The sequence below is a fragment of the Octopus sinensis genome, linkage group LG20 (assembly GCF_006345805.1).
Source record: "Octopus sinensis linkage group LG20, ASM634580v1, whole genome shotgun sequence".
Classification (NCBI taxonomy): domain Eukaryota; kingdom Metazoa; phylum Mollusca; class Cephalopoda; order Octopoda; family Octopodidae; genus Octopus; species Octopus sinensis.
In genome coordinates this window covers 11,575,513-11,597,467 of record NC_043016.1, presented here as the reverse complement: position 1 = coordinate 11,597,467, position 21,955 = coordinate 11,575,513, and the positions used below count along the sequence as shown (strand labels likewise).

General features: G+C 36.8%; 1 protein-coding gene across 4 annotated transcripts in view; it reads right to left on the bottom strand.

Annotated features, from left to right (window-relative positions):
• The window catches only part of LOC115222524 (probable serine/threonine-protein kinase DDB_G0282963), a 315,550-nt gene that overhangs the window by 121,208 nt on the left and 172,387 nt on the right, over nucleotides 1–21,955 (bottom strand). For all 4 annotated transcript variants that reach the window (XM_029792779.2, XM_036511680.1, XM_036511681.1 and 1 more), the window contains exon 2: nucleotides 17,578–18,710. In XM_029792779.2, coding sequence (XP_029648639.1) covers nucleotides 17,578–18,628 — 1,051 coding nt within the window. In that variant the 5' untranslated portion in view covers nucleotides 18,629–18,710. The remainder of the gene's footprint in view (nucleotides 1–17,577; nucleotides 18,711–21,955) is intronic.

The following is a 21,955-nucleotide window of genomic DNA, read 5'->3' as shown; positions in this document are numbered from 1 at the left end:
GCGCACTGGGAGAAGACGAGATTTAGGCGGCAGTAAGAAAGGCAAGATTTGAGATGGAAAGGTTTGCGGTCGTGTGCATAATTTTCTATGAGTGTAAGTTGGGAAAGATGGGTTAGAGAATTAAGCGACAGAAAGACCAGATTTGAGACGAGATGTTGTAAGAAATGTAAAAAAAGGGCAGCTCAGTCCAATTTACTAAGCAGCACCCATCACACACTGTAAAATGGTTGGTATTAGAAAGGGCATCCAGTTGTAGAAACCATGCTAAATCAGACTGGAACCTGGTGCAACTCTCCAGCTTGGAAGCCTCAGTCAAACTGTCCAACCCATGCCAACATGGAAAAACGGCTGTTAAAGGATGACGAAGATGATGATAAGGACCACCAATTCCAAAGACAGGAACTGAATTTAAAATATACTGAGGAGACAGTCTAAAATAAGCAAGCATTAATGCTAATAATGGTGGTGCCTCCGCATGACCACAGCCTCTGGTTGAAACCAATAATAGAAGGATAGAATTTCAACAACAAGAAAACACACCTGGAATTTTGGGAAGATGTACATATGCAAACAAATATTTTGATCTTTGAAATTGATAAAAAAGAAAACAAAGTTACAATTGACTGATCCAAATTTGAAGAATTTTCTGGGCTCTCAGTAACTCATTTAACATCAAACATTAACTTGTTAGCATTCAGATTACTCTATCAAATGCAATAGTTATCTATTCACTTTATTGTCAATTAATTATTCATTATCTCAGAGCTTTGAGATTCCACTGTGGTGATTGGTTAGTTTTAGAAATGGCATTGTAGGATAGGTGTGAGAGGTTGGATGTAGCCAATTTGAATATAAGATAAGTTGAATGTTTGGACTGGATATGACCAATTTCAATGTTAAAGGATTAAAACGCAGAGCTGTGGAGCCGGAGTTTTGGACATCTCATTAAAGCTAACCTTAATGAGTTTCATGTCCATCATGTCATACATTACGTAGACTTACTCCAGACAAAGTCCTTAATGGCAGAGTTTTCCTTGGATAGTCAATATGGCTAAATTTCATGCCAATTCAAGCTGAAGCTATTTTTGGCATTTTAACTGAGAAGGTAACAATGACAACAAGAAGGAAGACAATGGTAATGGCGATAATGATGGTAGTGGTTGTGGTGATGATGATGCCGATGACAATGATGTGGTGGTGGTCATGTATGACAGTGCCAATGATGTCAGCAGGTAGTGTAGGGGTGGTGGTGGTGGTGGTTACAGTAGTGATTGTGGAAATGATGATGATGATGATGATGATGGTGGTTCCAGTGAAGCAGGATTTTCATTGTGAAGGTATATTAGGAATAAAAAACAAAACAAAAAAAAAGAAGCAAAACAGGTCCTCCACCAAACATATTCATGGCACAGACCTCATGTCCAAGTTCTTTCCAAAAGCTAGTATATAACCACCTCAACTGGATTGCATAAAGGGGTGGGGACCAATGGTAATGACAGCAACAGCAATCTACTAACTAAAGGAGTTTAGTGAATTGGAAAGGAAACTATATATATATATATATATACATACATACACACATACATACATACACACACACACCATCATCATCATCATCCTCGTTTAACGTCCATTTTCCATGCTAGCATGGGTTGGACGGTTCGATTGGCGTCTGGAAAGCCAGGAGGCTGCACCAGGGTCCCATCTGATCTGGCAGTGTTTCTACAGCTGGATGCCCTTCCTAATGCCAACCACTCCCTGAGTATAGTGGGTGCTTTTTACATGCCACCGGCACAGGGGCCAGAGGAGGCTGGCAGTGGCTACAATCAGTTGGTGCTTTTTATGTGCCACCAGCATGGACGCCATATATATATATATATATATATATATATATATATATATATCAAATGTAAAATGAAACAAAATAAATGTTGCTACAAATTGTGTGGAAAAATCAATCATGTATGCGCTGAACTATAACGGTTTATGACATGTATGAAAGAAAAAGAAGGAAAGAAAATTGCCATATATTGATATGACATTGATATATGCCTAGTAGAGTACGGCAAAGCAAAGAATACAAAAACAAACAGAAAAAAATATATAAACCAGAAAAACATCAATGCGATACCAAGCAATCCCACAATTAATATGACAATGGGTGATTATGATAAGAGGTATATAACTCACTTATTATCTAACACAGAAAATAATAATAATAATAATAATAATAATAATAAAAGACATGGATTTTTATATTCATGTGTGTGTGTTTGTGTGTGTTTAAGAGCAAAGAAATGCACAAATAAGTGGGGAAGTCTTTGGAAAATGATTATAATCATTTGCAAGACACACCAACCAACTTTGTAGTGGCTGCAGTTCTGACCTATTTTTGTTTGAATAAAATGCTTTTAAGCAATGGAATAAATCAGTGTTACAGCCAGAGGAGACAATGAAACCTTTAGCTCTCTTTTTCGTTTTTTTTCTTTCTTCTTTTTCTTAAACCATTAGCTTCTCACAAAAAAAAAGAAAGAAAGAAAGAAAGAAAGAACCCAGAAACGGTTAATTTTATACTTTATTGATCAGTGTGACTTTGCGTGATTCAACAATGGAATCGGTTGAAGTAGATAAGGAGGAATGGACGAAATAAGTGCTGAAAGGTAATATTAGGTAATACACTACAGTAAAGGAGACTACTGAACTTGGTTGTCAATGGATGTTATGGTAAGGAATAAAGAATTGAATGACAAAGTGCCATGGCATTGGTTATGCATGTTGTTATAGATAAGATCTGTCGTAGGAGAGAGTTATAGCGGAATGACTACTGATGTATGTTATAGATATGAGGTGTCATAGAGATGGTCATAGTAGATGAATGAAGAGTTGGTAATAGATATGATGTATCATAGGAGATGGTAATAATGTATGAGATGGTTATAGTAGATGACTCTAGGTATAACGTGTCAGAGAGATCATAGTGGTAGACTGATGTGAAGGTTATAGGTCTGATATGTCATAAGAAAAGGCTCCATGGATAATTGAGAGAGATTATAGATAATATGTTATAGTAAATCGGCATAGTGGATAACTGAAGCTTAGGTTACAGATATATGTAATGGAATAGATTATAGAATTATAAATCTAATGTGTCTAAGGGTGGTGGATAGCTGTGGTATGGATTATGACGATATTGTGTGACATGTTTCCAGGTTATATATAACTCAGATAGTTTTTATAGCCATCAGACGGGACATGTAAGATGGATGAAGTGTGAGTGTATAAGGTGAAAAAGGACATATTTATTATTAGAATAAATCTATGCTGGATTGTTTGTTTCAATTAACAGAAATACAAATACTCAAATCTCCATTCTTAGACTAGTTACACCAAAATGTCAAAAAAAGAAAAAAATCACATAAAAAGAAAACAAAAAAAAATGTAAGTGCTTTCATGGATTGTATGTATCGCTTTTTAAAAAAATTAGTTTAGTTGATGGATTTTCCCCCACTGAATAAGAGGACATTTCCAGAAGAAATATTAACCATACTAGGTACCTGCTTATCCCTTGCATTAAAAAATCCCCTCCCCTCCCCCTTGAATACCCCTTACCCACCACCACTGACGCCACTTAGTCAAGAGAGCCTTTTCCCCTTTTCTTGTTCTTTCCTGTATTGCAAATTACTTGGCAACCCTACCGGTGCTGGTGCCACATAAAAAGTGCCCAGTACACTCTGTGTTTATCTCCCACCACTGCTTGGCAACTGGTGCCAGTTTGTTTACATTCACATAACTTAGTGATTAGGCAAAAGAGACTAACAAAGTAAACACAAGGCTTAAAATATATATATATATATACTAGGGTTGATTTATTTGACTAAACCCTTCAACATGGTGCCCCAGCATGGCCACAGTCCAAAGACTGAAACAAGTAAAAGCTAAAAGATGAAATGGATGGTGCAATAACCATGAGTGGAGATGGTGATGTGTGTGGAGGGGGGAGAAACTAGTGGAAAAAAAACATGGCTTGGCAAGAAGAGGAGAGATAAGTAGACAATGAATGTCAGGGAAGAGCTGGCATGAAGTCAGACAACTTTCAGGAGCAGAGGCCACTGAACAGTAATTGTAGTAGAAAAGACAAGAGGTGACAAGGCCTGGAGAATGTTAGTAAGAGGTTTCATAGCTAATTCAATTAGGTGCTTCTCTTGTTTTTCCTTTTAATGCAGTTTAGGATGTTCTATTATTCATCAGTTGTAAGTTTTTAAGAGAATTAGACAATGTTTTCTCTGCTGATAGGGAGACAGACACAGAAATAGATAGAAAGAGAGAGAGAGAGAGAGTAAGAGACACAAGGTGGTACCCAAAAGAAACCAGAATTTTGTAATTTTATTCTATTCCCTTACTTTTACATGTTTACATTTTTATCGCCTTCCAAGTATTCTCCATTTGAAGCAAGGCATTGGTCCAGGTGCATTTTCCACTGTTTGAAGCAGTTCTGGAACTCTTGCGAAGTGATGTCTTTTAATGTCTTTGCTGCTTTTTTCTTCACCTCTTCTACATCAGCAAATTCCATAGCACCAGCTTTTGTCACCAGTGATGACCTTTGAAAAATGGTTTGGATCAACTTCCAACTGTTCTTTCAGTTCACAACATGCATTAAGTCATGATTGCTTTTGATTTTCTGTGAGCAAACGAGGCACAAATTTTGTTGAGACTCTTTTCATTCACAATTCCTTGCTCAAAAATTGTTGACAGGAGATCCAGAACACCCCAATCATATCAACAAGTTTGTCAATTGTTCGGTGAAGGTCCTCCAAAATCAGTTCATGAAATTTTGGGATGTTTTCATTCATTTGGGAGGTTGATGGTGGCCCTGAACGAAGTTGGTTTTGAAGCAACAAGTGACCATTCCTAAAGAATGGAAACCACTCGTAAACTTGTGTTTTGCTTATGGCAGTGTCCTTGTAAGTGGTTTGAAGCATGACAACTGTTTCAGCCACTGTTTTCCCCAGCAGAACACAGAATTTCATGGAAGCATGCTGTTCCTTCGTTTCAGCTATTGCGAAAATTGATGAACAGAGGAGAAGCACTCTATCTGACGCCACTGATTGGCAGACTGATGCCTGAGGGTCGCATCAAGTGGCTCCTAGCAGTGGAAACCTGAACTACAATGGGCTTGTCTCACTGTGAACGTTTCTGGTTACTTTTGAGTGCCTCTTTGTACACAGACAAATAAACAGTTATACTGATTAAACAGATAGATCAACAGAAACAGACAGACAGACAAACAGACAAGCTGATAGGCAGATGAATAGAAAGACAGATAGCCAGATTGAGAGACATACTGGGTGACAGATAAACAAACAGATAGATAGGCAGATGGACAGATAGACAAATAGAAACAGAGATAGCTACTCAGACAGATAGACAAACAGACATAAAGATAAAGAGAGACAGATCAACAAAGAGGAATAGAAAGACAGACAGGTTGACAGACAAACAAATATATCAAGAGAAACAGATAGAAAGACAGTAAATAGCTGTTCAGATAAATAAATAGTAGTAACTCTATCCCATGTGTAAGAGCAAGTACGCCATTGTGAGTTTCATCTGAATTTTAGTAAAGAATTATTGTTATTGTTGCAGGAGATTTAAAAGTATTTTCCGGTTCTGAAGTCTTTGCCATGTTGAGGATGTGCAATTCTTAGAAGAGACTGTCAGAGTTGGTGGGGGTTTAGCATCTGTAGCGATAATGTAAACAAAGCTAAGAAACTAATTTAATACTTCAACTAATTGTTTATGACTGTGGAGTCTGATTTCTCACTTGAGAAATTGTTTTGAAACAAGGCCAAATTCTGCATAAAAGATTATATTTTAGTCAATTAAATACAGTAACTGGTGCATATTTGGCAAGATTTGAGCTCTGCAATGTTCTGCATGATATTTCTGTGTATCATTTGTCTGTATCAGATTCCAACCATCATTATATGACAATTTCCCTTCAGGCTTTCATTTATCTGTAGTTAGATCCCATGAGGGTAAACCTGTTTTTATTTATTATTTTTTTCCTATCAGAAACTCAGGATCTTCATCATTTCAACCTACCCTCTTAGAACAAACAAAAGACATAACCTTGTGTAGTCGTCCAATCTATTAGAAACGGTGGCACAATCACTATCAGGCCAAACCCTACCACTTTAGATTTTTGATACCAACCAATCATAGACCACCTCTGGGTCTATATACAAACTTCATGTTTTTAAATATTTAAATTAAAACCTTACTTCAAAATTTCAGATTAATTTAAGTTCCAAATCTCGTCTTAATAATGACAAAATTATTTTACTAAATTCTTCATTATTTTCAAAATTTTATTGAATCAATGGCAATGTATTTGAAGAAAAATCTTTATATATAAAAGTGAGGTTGTGTGCTGTCTGTCTCCTACAACTTAGATTCCTAACTACTCCCACATTTTGCGGTGCAGTTTAACCAAAACCGGGTATCTTATAGTCGTGATTCACATTGAGCCCTTCTGGGTATTAGCGCGCGTCTATGAGAGTCTACGATTTTAAAAATAATTTACCATCATTTTTTTCCCTTTCAATGCATTTTTTCGCTATTATATAAGGGAAGTAACTCTCTAAAAATGTCTACGATGAGTCTACGATTTTAAAAATAATTTACCATCATTTTTTTCCATTTTAATGCATTTTTTCGATAAGGGAAGTAACTCTCTAAAAATGTCTACGATGAGTCAACGATTTAAAAAAAATTTACCATCATTTTTTCCCCATTTTTAATGCATTTTTTTGCTATTTTTTGGCTACAACTCTAAAAATGCTTATATAGTTATTTCCCTTACAAACCCGAGCGATACTGCTAGTATGATTATAAAAGAATTACTAAAATACAATTAAAAAAATATAACACATAATTTGTACTTGGGAAAAACATGAAATGTTCCCAGATGGAATGCCTTTCATCAGGATTGCTAAACAACACCAGCCGGGGCCAAATTGGAATGTAGAGGAATAGAATTAAAAGCTGTAATACTGATGTTTCCACTGATTCTACCACCTCAAATAGGATTCTCTTATATTGAGCAGGTCACCTGAGACCTGCTCAATATATGATGGAACCAGGGGTTCTATCATACAGACTTTATCTAAATCTAAATTAAAACCTATCAAGATTTCATGTTAATTTATTTCCAAACACCAGATTAATAATAAATTCATTATTTTCAAAATTAATTAAAGTAAAATCAGTGTTTTTCAACAGAGATATAGTAACTTAAGGGTTAAGGTGATCCAAATTAAAAGCTTCCATCAAAATTTTGTGTTATTTTTATCTACTATAAACCATCTTAATAATGATGATGAAATTATTTCATTAAGCTCTTATTTTCAAAATTAATTGAAATACAGTGTATCTCAACAAAAATATGGTAACAAAAGGGTTAAAGTTTTCTTGTTTGACCAACTTGTCGATGCCAGTTCTGCTTGACTGGTTTCCCATGCTGGTGGGACATAAAAAGCACCATCTGAACATGGTTAATACCAGTGTCCCTGACTGGTTCCTGTACTGGTGGCATGTAAATAACACTCACTAGACTCTCGGAGGGGTTGATGTTAGGAAGGGCATCCAGCTGTAGAAACCTTACCACATCAGATTGGAGCCTGGTGCAACCTCTGGGCTTGCTAGTCCTCAGTCAAACCGTCCAACCCATGCCAGCATGTAAAACAGTGTTAAACAATGATGATGATGATGATATATATTATTATTCTTAAAAATATTATTGACAATGACTTTGAAATTTTGACCAGTTAAGATAGATTATGAATTATAAAATTTTTTCTCTGTCTGACAGTTTTCAAATAAGAAATTCCTTACATGTCCACCAAACATGCAAATCTTTCTGATTCCATTAGCAAATGAAACATGTGTAATGGAGAATAAATAACTCCAAAAAAATTTCCACTTTCCTGTTTAATTATTATTATTATTATTAATTTGAGTGAGAGAGCAGTGCATGCCATCAAAGTGACACTGGGGTAAAATATACAAAGCCCAGTATACCCATCATGACTACCCGTCTGATAAGGGTACATCAGGCACATGCATCACAACCATATGTGTGCGACATGGTGATCTCATATCAAGATAAACAGCACATGACCTTGCAGGTGAGAGCCCAGTTAGAATTTTCTTCTGGTCAAATAGCCCATCTTGCTCAAAAGGTCCCTGAATAAGGATTGTTTAAGGATGTTGAACGAACCACCTGTTTCCAAAGGTGAATTATCCAAATTATTATTATTATCCAAATATTACTATTATTATTATTAAACAAAAATATTATTGAGAGTGACTTTGAAATTTTAGCAAGTTAAGCTGTTGTTGGACTGTGATGCATTGAAATTAATCTTGGCTTTATACTGTCTCTGTTGAAGTCACTGTCAACAATATTCTAGTTTTAGAATAATACATTTATACTTTACAAAAGTATTGAGTAGCTCATCAGATTAATGTAAAATTGTTTTTATTATATTTTTATGTATTTTTTTTTTGCAAGATTCCTGATGTGAAACTATGTGTTGAAACAGATATTGTTATGTTTTGGGATGCTCTTTAACCCTTTCGTGTTCAGATTATTCTATCAAACATAATGCTTATTGATTCCCATTGATTTTAATTAATCATGCATTGTCTCATATCTTCAAGATCTTGATGTTGTAATTACTTAATGTAGAATAACATTGTAGGGTAGGTGTGAGAGCCTGGATCTGGTCAGTTTGAACATAAAACAGATGAAATATTTTGGCCAGATATGGCTGGTTTAAATACTAAAGGGTTAAAAAAAAAATTTTTTTTTGCCAAATAAACATGCACTATAAAACACATGTACATTATTCACTTTAGCTTTGTTAGTTTGTATTTTATGTCATTTGTCTGGAAATTGTTTTGTCACACATCCTGTGACCTCTTCAATGGCTCTCCATCCCATGTGTCTCCTCCTGTTCTGTTCAGTCCATTCTAAACAAAACAGGGGAGGAGACATGTGGGAGAGTTGCTGAAAAGGTCACAGGACGCGTGACGAAAGATTTCCAGACAAATGACATAAAATAAGAACATTAAATAAAATAAATTTGAAGTGGAGAATGACTATACAGTGTATGGGTTGTTTATTTGTTGAAAAAAAAAATAAAAAAACGACCATCCCAAAATATATAATAATATGCTTTTATTATAATTGAACATAAAAACAAGCATTATATGCACTCACACATACATATTGTATACATACACACCTATATATATATATATATAAGTATGAGGTGGATTTATGAGGCATATTTCAACTATAGGATAATGCTACTTAGTTTGGAGAATATGGTATACTACCAGAAATGGACAAATATTGGTTTAAAGTTCATTTTTGGAGACCATTATTATTATCATTTAATTTGCAGCTATGAGCAACACTAATATTTTCCTTATCCAATTCATGTATTTTTGTTTGGCTTTACAAGTTTTTTTTGCTGTTTTTTTTTTTTTAATGTTGACATAACCATTAACATGACATCAATATACCAATTAACATAAGTGCTGTAATATATAAAAGTTTATAATGTGAACAGCTAGACTGATACTGCTTCTGTTTTTTCAAGTGGCTCATGTGGAATTTGGGAAGTTGATTGTCATCGGCCTGACAAAAGAGAGGGTTAGGGTGAGAGAGTGGGTAGGAGAAAAAGAGATGGAGAGGGGGGGAAATGGAAAGAGAGAAAGAGAGGGAGAGAGAAATAAAAGAGAAAGAGAAAGGAGAGAAAAGAGGAGAGAGGGAGAGAAAAAGAGAGGGAGGGAGAGAAAAAAGAGATAGGGAGAGGAGACAAAGAAAAAGGAGAGAAGGGAGAGAGGGGAAAGTGAAAGAAGAGAAAGAGAGGAGACAGAGAAATAGAAGAGAAAGAAAAAGGGAGAAAAGAGAAAGAGGGAGAGAGGAAGGAAAGAAGGGAGAGGAAAAGAGAGGGAGAAAGAGGAGAGAAAAATAGAGATAGGGAGAGGAGACAAAGAAAAAGGAGAGAATGGAGAGGGGGAGAGAGAGAGACTCTGTAGGTCAGTAATCAATTTGTGCATTGCAGCACCAAATGATGGCGGACTGTGGATTTTTAAAATATATAATTTTTTCAATTACAAAATTAACCCTTTTGTTACCATATTTCTGCTGAAATGCACTGCCTTTGATTTAATTAATTTTGAAATTAATGAAGAATTTAGTAAACTAACACTACTACTATTTAAGCTGGTTGTCACTAACATAAATTAGCATAAATTAACATAAAATCTTAATGAAAGCTTTATATTTTGATTATTTTAAAACATGGATTTTGTACTACAGGACCAGGGGCAGACTTGGGTTCGTTGGTATCAAAACGGGTTAAAATGACAGCTGAGTCAGTTTGGGCATGCTCAACAATGCGATCTTGGTTCACTTCTCATTGAATACATGAATACTCAGGTGGAACACTCCCTCATTTTTTTTAATAGCCATTAGAGAGGGTGAACAGTACAAATCATATTTTGACATACATAATGCTTTAGCATTCAAACCAGCCATACCAGGCCCAAATATTCTACATGTTTTGTGTTCAAACTGAGACCAGATCAGGCCTCTTACAACTACCCTGCAATGTCATTCCAAAAGTAAACAAATGCATCATCAAAATCTCAAAGCTACAAGATGACACATGATTAATTCAAAACAATGTGAATGAATGAATATAACATTTGATAAGAGTAATCTGAATGCCGAACGGTTTAAATAAGAAACAGACTTTCCTCGTACGACAGTATATTTTTCATATTGATTGATTGATCATGAAGATGAATTCTACTACATGATGTCACTTTGAGATGTTTGCATCTCATTTATTTTTGTTTCCATCACTTCATTCTATCTTATCTTTTATAGTTTACTTATTTCAGTCATGTGGAATTTGACTGCGACCTTGAAGAATTTTCATTTGAATGAATCGATCCTGGTACTTAATTTTTTTTTTAAAGCCTGGTATTTTATTCTATCAGTATTTTTTGCTAAACCACTAAGTTTATGGATACATAAACACACCAACACCATTGTCAAGCAGTGGTGGGTGACAAATGCAGATTCAAAGACATACACACATACATACAATGGGCTTCATTCAGTTTCCATCTACCAAGTCCACTTACAAGGCTGTGGGTGAGCCAAGGCAATAGAAGACACCCAAGGTACCAAGCATCATCCAACCAAAGTACAAATATATGGGAAATTACCACTTGTATCATCTCTTGTGAAATGTAGAAGAGTCCAGTTTGCTGGACATTGTTGCAGAGCTGAAAACGAGTTAATTTCTACTCTTCTCCTCTGGAAGCCATCTACTCATGATACCAGAGGGCGCACACTCTCCTACCCTGATGTAATCTCCAGGGATATAGGCATCCAGCAACAGGACCTCCGTAATGCTGTGATAGATTGTGAAGTCTGGCGTAACATAGTAAATTCCATTGTCTCGACCACGGTCAAACAATGGATGAATGAATGAACTGATCTCAGAACCATGGAGTTGGAAAACAAACTTCTTACCACACAGCCATACATGCACCTATATTTATTTCTTCCTCATGCCTAAATTCAAAACCATTATAAGGATGGTTGGTTGGTAGACTTGTCAGAGTCTCAGACAAAATCTCTTATGATATTTAACTAAGCTCTCTACATTCCAAGTTCAGATCCCACCAAAGTCAAAAATATCTTTCATTCTTTCAAGATCAATGAAACAAAATACTAGTCAAGTACTAGGGGCTGATAGTACTTGACTAACCTCCTCACCCCTCCAAAAAACAGTAGGCCTTGAGCTAAAACCAGAAATTTATTTCTTTTTCAGATGCATAACCAATATTTCTGCGGAGAGTTGACAGAGAGAGAAAGAGAGGCACTGTTGGTTGAATGAACCTCAGTCAATTAGTGATCCTGTTTAACCCCCCCACCTTTTTTTTTAATACCAGTCTACCTGAGAATCCCCTTGGTTCTATGATAGAAAATTCATTTTTTAAAACAATCAAAATAAAATTATACTTTAATTCATGTTCTGAGCAACAAGCTTAACTCTTCCAGCGTTCAGATTACTCTGTCAGATGTAAAGATTATTTATTTACCTTGTTTTGAATTAATCCTGCATTATCTCATAGCTTTGAAATTTGTATATTCTTAAAATGATACTGTAGGGTAGGTGTGAGAGACTGGATCTGGCCAGTTTGAACATAAAACAGGTAGAATTTATTTTGGCCAGATATAACTGGTTTAAATGCTAAAGGGTTAATAGTGACTGTTATTTTATTAAATTCTTCATCAGTTTTAAAATTAATTAAAACAGAAATATGGTAATGAAAAGGTTAATATAACAAAAAATTTACATTGGTCAGAAGCTAGACTCATCCATGTACTAACTGAATTTAGATGTGAAATTTAAAATTTCTATCATCACAGTTGATACATGAGTCTGTGAAAAAAAAAAGCTGTGTGTGTGTGTGTATCAGGGTTGACTGAATGAAGACTTTGGCTTAGACTTAGGTTTTTACATGTAGTGAAACATTATAAGGTAGCAAGGTGCTTCTGGCACAGTGTGATCTTCAATATATCTGGTTCTAAGCCCAGTTGAGAAAGGATTACTAAAGAAACAGAATGCAAACTGCCTGAGAAACTGACTGTGTGAAGAAGGCAGTTGAGATTCTATACCTGTGATGGATTCCAATGAAAGCTGACCTATTGAAATGAAAGATATTTTGAAATAGTTCACCGAAGAGAATCGAAAGAAGAAGAAATAAAATGGTATTTTGATCATGTTCCACCACCAACCCTTCTTCCTTGAAAAAGGTCAGAGAAAGAGAGAGAGAGAGGAGAGAGAGAGAGAGGAGAGAGAGAGAGAGAGAGAGAGAGGATGCTAATAGTTATTTTCAAATTCAATTGCTAAATCTGTCAAAATAAATTAATATAAAAATATATAGTCGATGAATTGTGTTATAGAAAATATAAGGACATAAATTGTGTCGTATAGCCAGCTGGAGATGATGTCTCCTGGGGCACTGCTTTGAAGGGTTTTAATCGAACAAATCACCCCCAATACTCAATTTTTTTAAAGCCTGGTACTTATTCTATCAGTTTCTTTTGTTGAATTGCAAAATTACAGGGAAGTAAATAAACTGTCAAGCAGTGGGGGCAGGGACAAGCACACACACACACACACACACGATGGGCTTGTTAAAGTTTCCATCAACCAAATCCATTCACAAGACTTTGTTTGGTTGGCCCAAGGCTATATTAGAAGACACTTGCTCATGGTGCCATAGAATGAGAACTAAACCCGGAACCATGTGGTCAGGATGCAAACTTCTCACCAACACAGCAATGCCTGTACATAAAAACTATTAAAAGCCATGTTTTCAAAATATTTTAGCAGAATTTGCGACAGGAGTGGCTGTGTGGTAAGTAGCTTGCTTACCAACCACATGGTTCCGGGTTCAGTCCCACTGTGTGACACTTTGGGCAAGTGTCTTCTACTATAGCCTCGGGCCGACCAAAGCCTTGTGAGTGGATTTGGTAGACGGAAACTGAAAGAAGCCCATTGTATATATGTATATATATATGTGTGTGCGTGTGTGTTTGTGTGTCTGTCCACCTAGCATTGCTTGACAACCGATGCTGGTGTATTTATGTCCCCGTTACTTAGCGGTTCGGCAAAAGAGACCGATAGAATAAGTACTGGGCTTACAAAGAACGTCCAGAAATATAATTGAAAGTCAATGAGATTCAGGTCACCAAAAATACTTTTATCCATAACGATTCTGTAGCAAGATAAATACTTTGATAATATTTCTTAATACTTATATCTGATTCTTTGTTAACATTTCTTCAACATGGCAAAATCCTTTGTGTAGAATAATTACGATAAAGTCACCTGTTTTCGGATAGTTAAAGCCAAAAGTAAAAAAACCAAGCATTGTTAACTCGTGGGTTTTAGTTTAACTAATAGAGAATAAGTGCCATTCTCACATAGCCATTGAGAAGGGTGTTGAGCCATAAAAATATTCTCTGCTTGAGCTAGCAAAAGAAAAATTCCTCATAAATCACTTTAGTATTTAATGCAATAATTATGTTGCTGTGGGACTAACTTGTGTGTTACACCTTAAATTCACTGTCTGATTTATTGCCATTAATCACCACCACCATTGCCACTACCACCTCTCTGTTGTCACCACCACCACCTATTTCTTTACTACCCACAAGGGGCTAAACACAGAGCAGACAAACAAGGACAGACATAGGTATTAAGTCGATTACATCAACCCCAGTGCGTAACTGGTACTTAATTTATCGACCCCAAAAGGATGAAAGGCAAAGTCGACCTCGGCGGAATTTGAACTCACAACGTAACGCAGACGAAATACCGCTAAGCATTTCGCCCGGCGTGCTAACGTTTCTGCCACCACCACCACCACCACCACCACCACCACCACCACCATCACCACACTATTGCTGCTGCCACCACCCCTTGGATGTCTTTAGTGAAGCCTACCATCCCAGCCCCTCTTTGCAAGCATTCTAAGATAACTGGAAATCTTGATGTTCTACTTCCTACTGCACCAATCTCTAAGTCATCTTCCCTCCCAATCCCCATTGCCACCTCTGACACCTGTCACATAGACTTTGGAAAGGTCATGGATTCTGGCCATCCTCCTGTGACTAATTCATAGAAAGAGAAAAAGAATTATTAACAATAAAAAAAAAATCTATATAAGCTGAAGACATCATTGTCTTATAGCACTGGCATCCAGTGTTGAAGCTGTTTAGCCCTGAGTCAACCCTGGTTGAACAGACCTATGATCAAAAGCATTCCAGATAGAACCATCTCACCTTTTGCGAGTATAAGACAGTGTTATCCAACATGTCCTTTCCTAAATTAAGATGACAGTGATTGATTTAAAGGAGATTTGGTTGTTATTTCTAATAGGCTATGACTTCATAGAAGTTCCCAGGTTGGCTCAATATCTACCCAAGTTAAATCAGCATACATACATACATACGATGGGCTTCTTTCAGTTTCTGTCTACCAAATCCACCCACAAAGCTTTGGTAGGCCCGAAGCTATAGCAGAAGACACCTGCCCAAGGTGCCACAAAAGCGCTATCTGTTTCCATGGACAAACAGGCCTAAAGTTTAACTTGTGATACATGTTGGGATTTTATGTAAAGCCCCATTATTTCCGCAAAATCCAGGTAACTGCAGCATGTCTGAGAAACGACCACTGCAAGGTGGGGTGGTTGCTGCAGCGAATGTCACTAGTCATTCTCCACAGCCACACCTTTGCAATGAAGGTGTGGCTAAACATGCCATCTGTTACCCCCATCCACCAATTTTCTGTTGCTTAACGCCACTTGCTTTTCTTTTTCTTTTCTTGTTGAGGAAGTTATAGGGTTTTTTTTTACTGATTATTTGCTTATTCAAAAATTAAATCTCTACCAGTACAAAGGTACTCAGGGAACTATGTAACTAAAATGGTGAACTATTCCACCGTGTGGAACCTCCTAACAGCCAGGTGGACAAGGGCATTGAAAAGTGTCTTTCTCAGATGACAGCATAATACTGGTGGTAGGATATGAACAATCCTAATTACTTCAAGATGGTTATCCAACATCCTGAATTAAAGGCAAGGCTAACAGAGGCAGTCTCTCCAAGATTTGACCCCAGGACTTATTCTTTGTAAGTCTAGTACTTATTCTATTGGTCTCTTTTTCCAAACTGCTAAGTTATGGGGATGTAAACACACCAACATCGGTTGTCAAGCGATGGTAGACACACGCACACACAATAATGGGCTTCTTGCAGTTTCCATCTACCAAATATCACTTACAAGACTTTGGTGAGCCTGAAGCTACAGTAGAAGATATTTGCCCAAGGTGCCATGCAGAGGGACTGAACACGGAACCATGTGGTTGGTAAGCAAGCTACTTACCACACAGCCATTCCTGTGCTGATATCAAATTATGAATTACGAGCTATTATTTCTCTATTAATGCTTTCTATTATTAGCGATTAGGGTGTTGCACTCAAGATTTACCAATCACAGGTTTGATTCCCAGACTGGGCAGCTCATTGCATTCTGAGGTAAAATACTTAATTTCTTGGTGCTCCAGTCCACTCAGCTGTAAATGAACCACCCGGTGATGAACTAATCTTCTGATCAGGTGCAATGTTGGCTTGCTCACCTTGCCAGCGAGATGGCATCATCCAAAAGCTAAAACAATGCAAGAATGCATTGCAACCAGCAATCTATAGCAACATTTGATTGTGTGATTAATAGCAGAATAATATACTATTCCTGTCTCCTTGACAGCAATGCAAACCAAACACTTGTGTTATTAGACCCAACCATTTATTCAACTCCAGTCCGAGAAATCCTGTCGATGAGAGGAGCGGTGGTCACTGAACTCTGACCTTTTAACATTTGACTAATAAAAAATATATATGTATGATAATGACCAACAGAGTAAAGTTGGAAAGATTTCATGAGAAATAGCCTAAAATAAACACAGAGAAAGCAAACATGGAATATAACATAATGCCAATCCGAACATGGTGTTCTTTAATAATCTATTTAATCTTTTCTTAAATGTCATAACACTATGGGTTCAACCCATTTCCTTTAGCATAATAACAAGAATAACAACATTGATAATACTAATAACATAATAACAACATCAATAATAATAATAATAATAATAATAATAATGATACTAACATGAACAATAATATTAGTAATGATGATGAGGATGATAATGATGACGACGATGATGATGATGATGATAATGATAGGGATATACCAATACACAAAGATAGAGAAATTAAGGTCAATAGGCTAGATATAGTTGTCAGATATCACCAAGAAATAATTGCTTTCTAATCGATGTATCAATACCAACAGATGACAATGTTTCTCTAAAACAAACAGAGAAACTTTCAAAACACGAAGATCTGGAAATAGAGGTAACTCGAATGAGGAATGTAAACACACCAGCATCGGTTGTTTACATTTCAAATTTGTGTGAATGTATATAGAATAATATATATTTTGGTCTTCAATACTTCATTAGCCCTGTCTTTAGCTAAATAGTATCAACCAACTGTAAACTATAAAGCTGAACATTCATGAAAGAAAAACAAAATGTTAACTTTAACAAGAACACTGTCACAATCAATGAAGGGCCTCACTGCATAGTATTTGAATGTGTTAGAAACAGTAGCTGACCCTCCTGCAAATCACTAGCCTGCCCCCATCAGAGTAAGAAGGAGCATTTTAGTTAATGTAATCTTAGAAACATAATGCTTGAGAGAAGAGCGTGATTGTCTTGGATAAGATGGTTTCCGTTGTGCTGGTTCAGTCAGGATCGACCTGGGGCTAAACAATAACAGATAAAACAACAATATTAACAACAAGAACAACAAAAGAAAAAAGAAAAAAATATAAAATATAATTGTGATATTACCAAGTATTCCTTCATCAAGAGTCAGATTGTTTCTCACAGACACATCAAAAGTGCCATCTGACAGCATTTCATTGTCATTATAGTTTATGGTAGCGCTTAGCATTGTGTCATTTGTTGCACCTTGGTTTGTATTAGCAGCAGCAGCAGCAGCAGCAGTAGCGGACTGGTATTGAATAGATTGAATAGAATTACTGTTTTGAGAGCTCACAGGTTGAACGGCAACTGCTGCTGCTGCCGCTGATGTGACGACGTTAGCTGAGGAGGACGCAGCCACTGAAGCCGTGCTAGCCTGCTGCTGAGATTGATCGGGAGCAAATGTGATGGGCAATGTAGATGACGATGACGTTGATGACGACGATGAGGGTGATTTGTCTTCCTGGTGTGGCATAGTTATCTCCCCTTGGATCTGTTGTTGTTGTTGTTGTTGTTGTTGTTGTTGTTGAGACTGATCCTTCAGAAGCCGACCGGGGCTGAAACTGAATTTCTGAAACTGAGATCCATTTAGATTTTGGACTTGGTTTATGTTGGCAGCAGCTGCTACCACTGCTGCCACTGTGTTAGAATCTACCAAAAGTCTGTGACCCTGTGAATGGGGATCCTGTTTCTGAGTATTCACATTGTTAATGCTACCTGAAATGACATTATTATTATTATTATTATTATTGTTGTTGTTATTGCTGTTACTCGTGTTGTTGTTTTTTGCATCTTTATCCGAAGGGTTTTTGGGCTTAAGGAGGCGTTGTATCCCAATTTTATTGTTTTCAGTCAATGCGTAAGCCAGTCCAGCTGATGTGGTCAAAGGAATTGGGAAGATGTTTGAGGTGAGGCTAATGTTGTTGTTGTTGGTGCTAGTACTGTTGGATGCATTGTCGGGAAAAGTCTGTGAGGTTGTGTGTCTGTTACCCTGCATAAGCGGTATATTTGAGGGGAATTCAGTCACCAATTGGAAGCAATGATCATTGGCAACAGCTGATAATTGATTAGTGGTCTGAAGATTGGACGGTGATGAAGGTGAGGATGGCAGTGGTTGAGGAGGTGATGAGGATGACATGGTTTAACCTAGCAGACTACCCACAATCCAATAGTGATTCTTTAGGTTTTTTACTCTCCATCTGTTAACAGGATACCATAACCTGAAAGAGTTATAAAAAAAAAAGAAAAAGAAAAGAATCAGTAAAGGATACAAACGTAAAATACAGAAATTAAAAAAAATTTCACTTTTAATTCTTGAGTGGGTACCACAATGTCAATGGAAGAATTTGTACAGGTGGTTTAAAATTTTTACACAGCAACAACACTAATTTGAAACCATTATACTACCTTCATTTATATCTGTCTGTCAATCTGTCTCTCTACATTATGTGTGTGTATGTGTGTGTGTGTGTATCATCATCATCATTGTTTAATGTCCGCTTTCCATGCTAGCATGGGTTGGACGGTTCAACTGGGGTCTGGGAAGCCAGAAGGCTGCACCAGGCTCCAGTCTGATTTGGCAGTGTTTCTACAGCTGGATGCCCTTCCTAATGCCAACCACTCCGTGAGTGTAGTGGGTGTTTTTTACGTGCCACTGGCACAGGAGCCAATGCAGGCTGGCAACGGCCACAATCGGATGGTGCTTTTTACGTGCCACCTGCATGGAGGCCAGTCAGGGCGGCGCTGCCTAATATATATATATATATATATATATATATATATATATTATATGTATGTATGTATGTATGTATGTATGTATATAGGCAAAAATGAATAGAGATAGCTTTTCTGATAATTTTTCCACTTTATAATTAGATGTTCGTAAGCTGGTGTAAACACCTAATAACTTATAAACATGTAATTATTAAAGTGGAAAAATTGTCAGAAAAGCCTTTTCTATCCCTTATTTTCAAATATATAATTCTGAACCAAGGACTTTCTATTTCTGTTTCTTATTCTACTATATGTGTGTTGTGTGTTGTGTGTGTGTGTGTGTGTGTGTGTGTGCGTAATATATTTTGGGACAATTTACGACTCCCTCTTGGAATATCAGCAACAATTTTAAATTCATGAAGCATTCCAATACATTGGTAAATCTTCACTGTTACAGGAATAGCACTTACCATACTAGTTCCATACATGGTAACGGAATGGTTAGGTGTAAACAACTGACCATGAGTGAAAATCCCTGATCAAGTGATTGGGCATTTCGTTTCAGGTGCAGAGAATAGACCTCAAGCAATCAACTCATTTAACAGAAGGAACTGTGAGTTGCAACATTAGTTTATATAGACATGATGTGATTACCAAAATTTTAAGGCAGAGCTAAGTAGATGAATGCCATATACAAAAGTTGAGATGGAGAAGAGCCTTAGTGAAACCCCTTGCAGTCTTACTGCTGTAACAAATTCTTCCTGGTAGGTAACAATGTTGTTTAACCTTTCAGTAGTTAAACAGCCTTTCGATTCCCAGACGGGGCGTTTGTGAGTGTTTATTGAGCGAAAACACCTAAAGCTCCACGAGGCTCCGGCAGGGGATGGTGGTGATCCCTGCTGTACTCTTCACCACAACTTTCTCTCTCACTCTTTCTTCCTGTTTCTGTTGTACCTGTATTTCAAAGGGCCGGCCTTGTCATCTCTGTGTCACGCTGAATATCTCCGAGAACTATGTTAAGGGCACGTGTCTGTGAGTGCTCAGCCATTTACACGTTAATTCACGAGCAGGCTGTTCGTTTGATCGGATCAACCGGAACCCTCATCGTCGTAACCGACGGAGTGCTTCAATCAGTTAAACCAGCCATATCCAACTCAAATATACTGTTTTATGTTAAAACTGATCAGATTTAGTCTCTCACCCCTATCATACAATGTCATTCTACAAATCCATAACATGATTGAAATCTCAAATCACCAAGGTTATGCATGATTAATTGAAAACAATGAGAATAAAGAAACATTATATTTAATAGAGTAAGGCGGCGAGCTGGCAGAAACGTTAGCACGCCGGGCAAAATGCGTAGCCGTATTTCGTCTGTCGTTACGTTCCGAGTTCAAATTCCGCCGAGGTTGACTTTGCCTTTCATCCTTTCGGGGTCGATAAATTAAGTACCAGTTACCCACTGGGGTCGATGTAATCGACTTAATCCCTTTGTCTGTCCTTGTTTGTCCCCTCTGTGTTTAGCCCCTTGAGGGTAGTAAAGAAATATATATATATTTAATAGAGTAATCTGAATATTAATAGGGTTGGCCCTTTAGCACTTAAACTGGCCATGTCCTAAATATTTTTATCTGGCTTATGTTCAAATGGCCAAATCTGGTCAGTTTTGGTCAGCTAGACAAGGTCTTTCTAAAACTAAACAGTCACATCATCAAGACCTCAAAGCTACAAGATAATGCATGATTAATTGAAAACAATGAGAACAAACAAGAATTACATTTAACAGAAAAAAATGAATGCTAAAGAGTTAGATGGGTGGGCATACTGGTATTGGCATATGGATAGATAGAATAAAGTAGCCAGAATATGCAACAGAATAATTAAACTTAGGTTAGTTGTAGATAAAGCAATGACAACTATTATTACTGATTTTATGAATCACAATTGCAATTGTATCATGATGAAACCGACAGTCGTAAGGGCTTTTGTGAACCATTTCAATAATAAATGAGAGCGACATCATTATTGATGTCACCGGTGATGGTAACATCAATGGACATGTTAGGTAACAAAAGAATCATAATGGCTACACCTGAGCAAATGTGACTGTGAATAGAGTTGTAGGAATGAGGAAGCACCAAGTCTTCTAGATTTCTGTGACGCAAATAAAGTAACCATCTGCCACATGAACTTCACAAAACCGACAAGCCATTTTGATTGTCTTCTAATTGGGTGAGCATAAAAGCTAGACGGATTCCATTCTCACTGGGAATCAAAGTAGATGGAATAGTTTGTGAATATTAATTCCAACATAGTGATTAGTGACTTTAGAAGAAGAGATACATGATGTGAAATACAAAAGACATTCCGGGGAAGGAAGAGGCAGGAACTAAAACAGCTGTCCACAAGATATATGTTCATGGTTATTCTAGATGATATATATATAACAAAAAGGAGGATGTGGAGGAAGAGGTAAGAACCTGTAACGTAGGATACATGTTGGAGCTTTTATAACACAACATGCAGGAAATTGTAGACTAGTTTTGTGGTTGGAGTAATGTACTAACCAAGTTACAATGTACTACTGTAAAGATATACAGTAGTGGAATTGCACAATAGATAGAGCAATAAAAGCTAAAATACATGCATAGAAAGACTGGAAGGAAGTGGGTAGCAAAGAATTATATTACATGACTAAGAGAGAAACGTGATGACAAGTGTACTTAGCTCAAAGGGAATCAGAAAACAA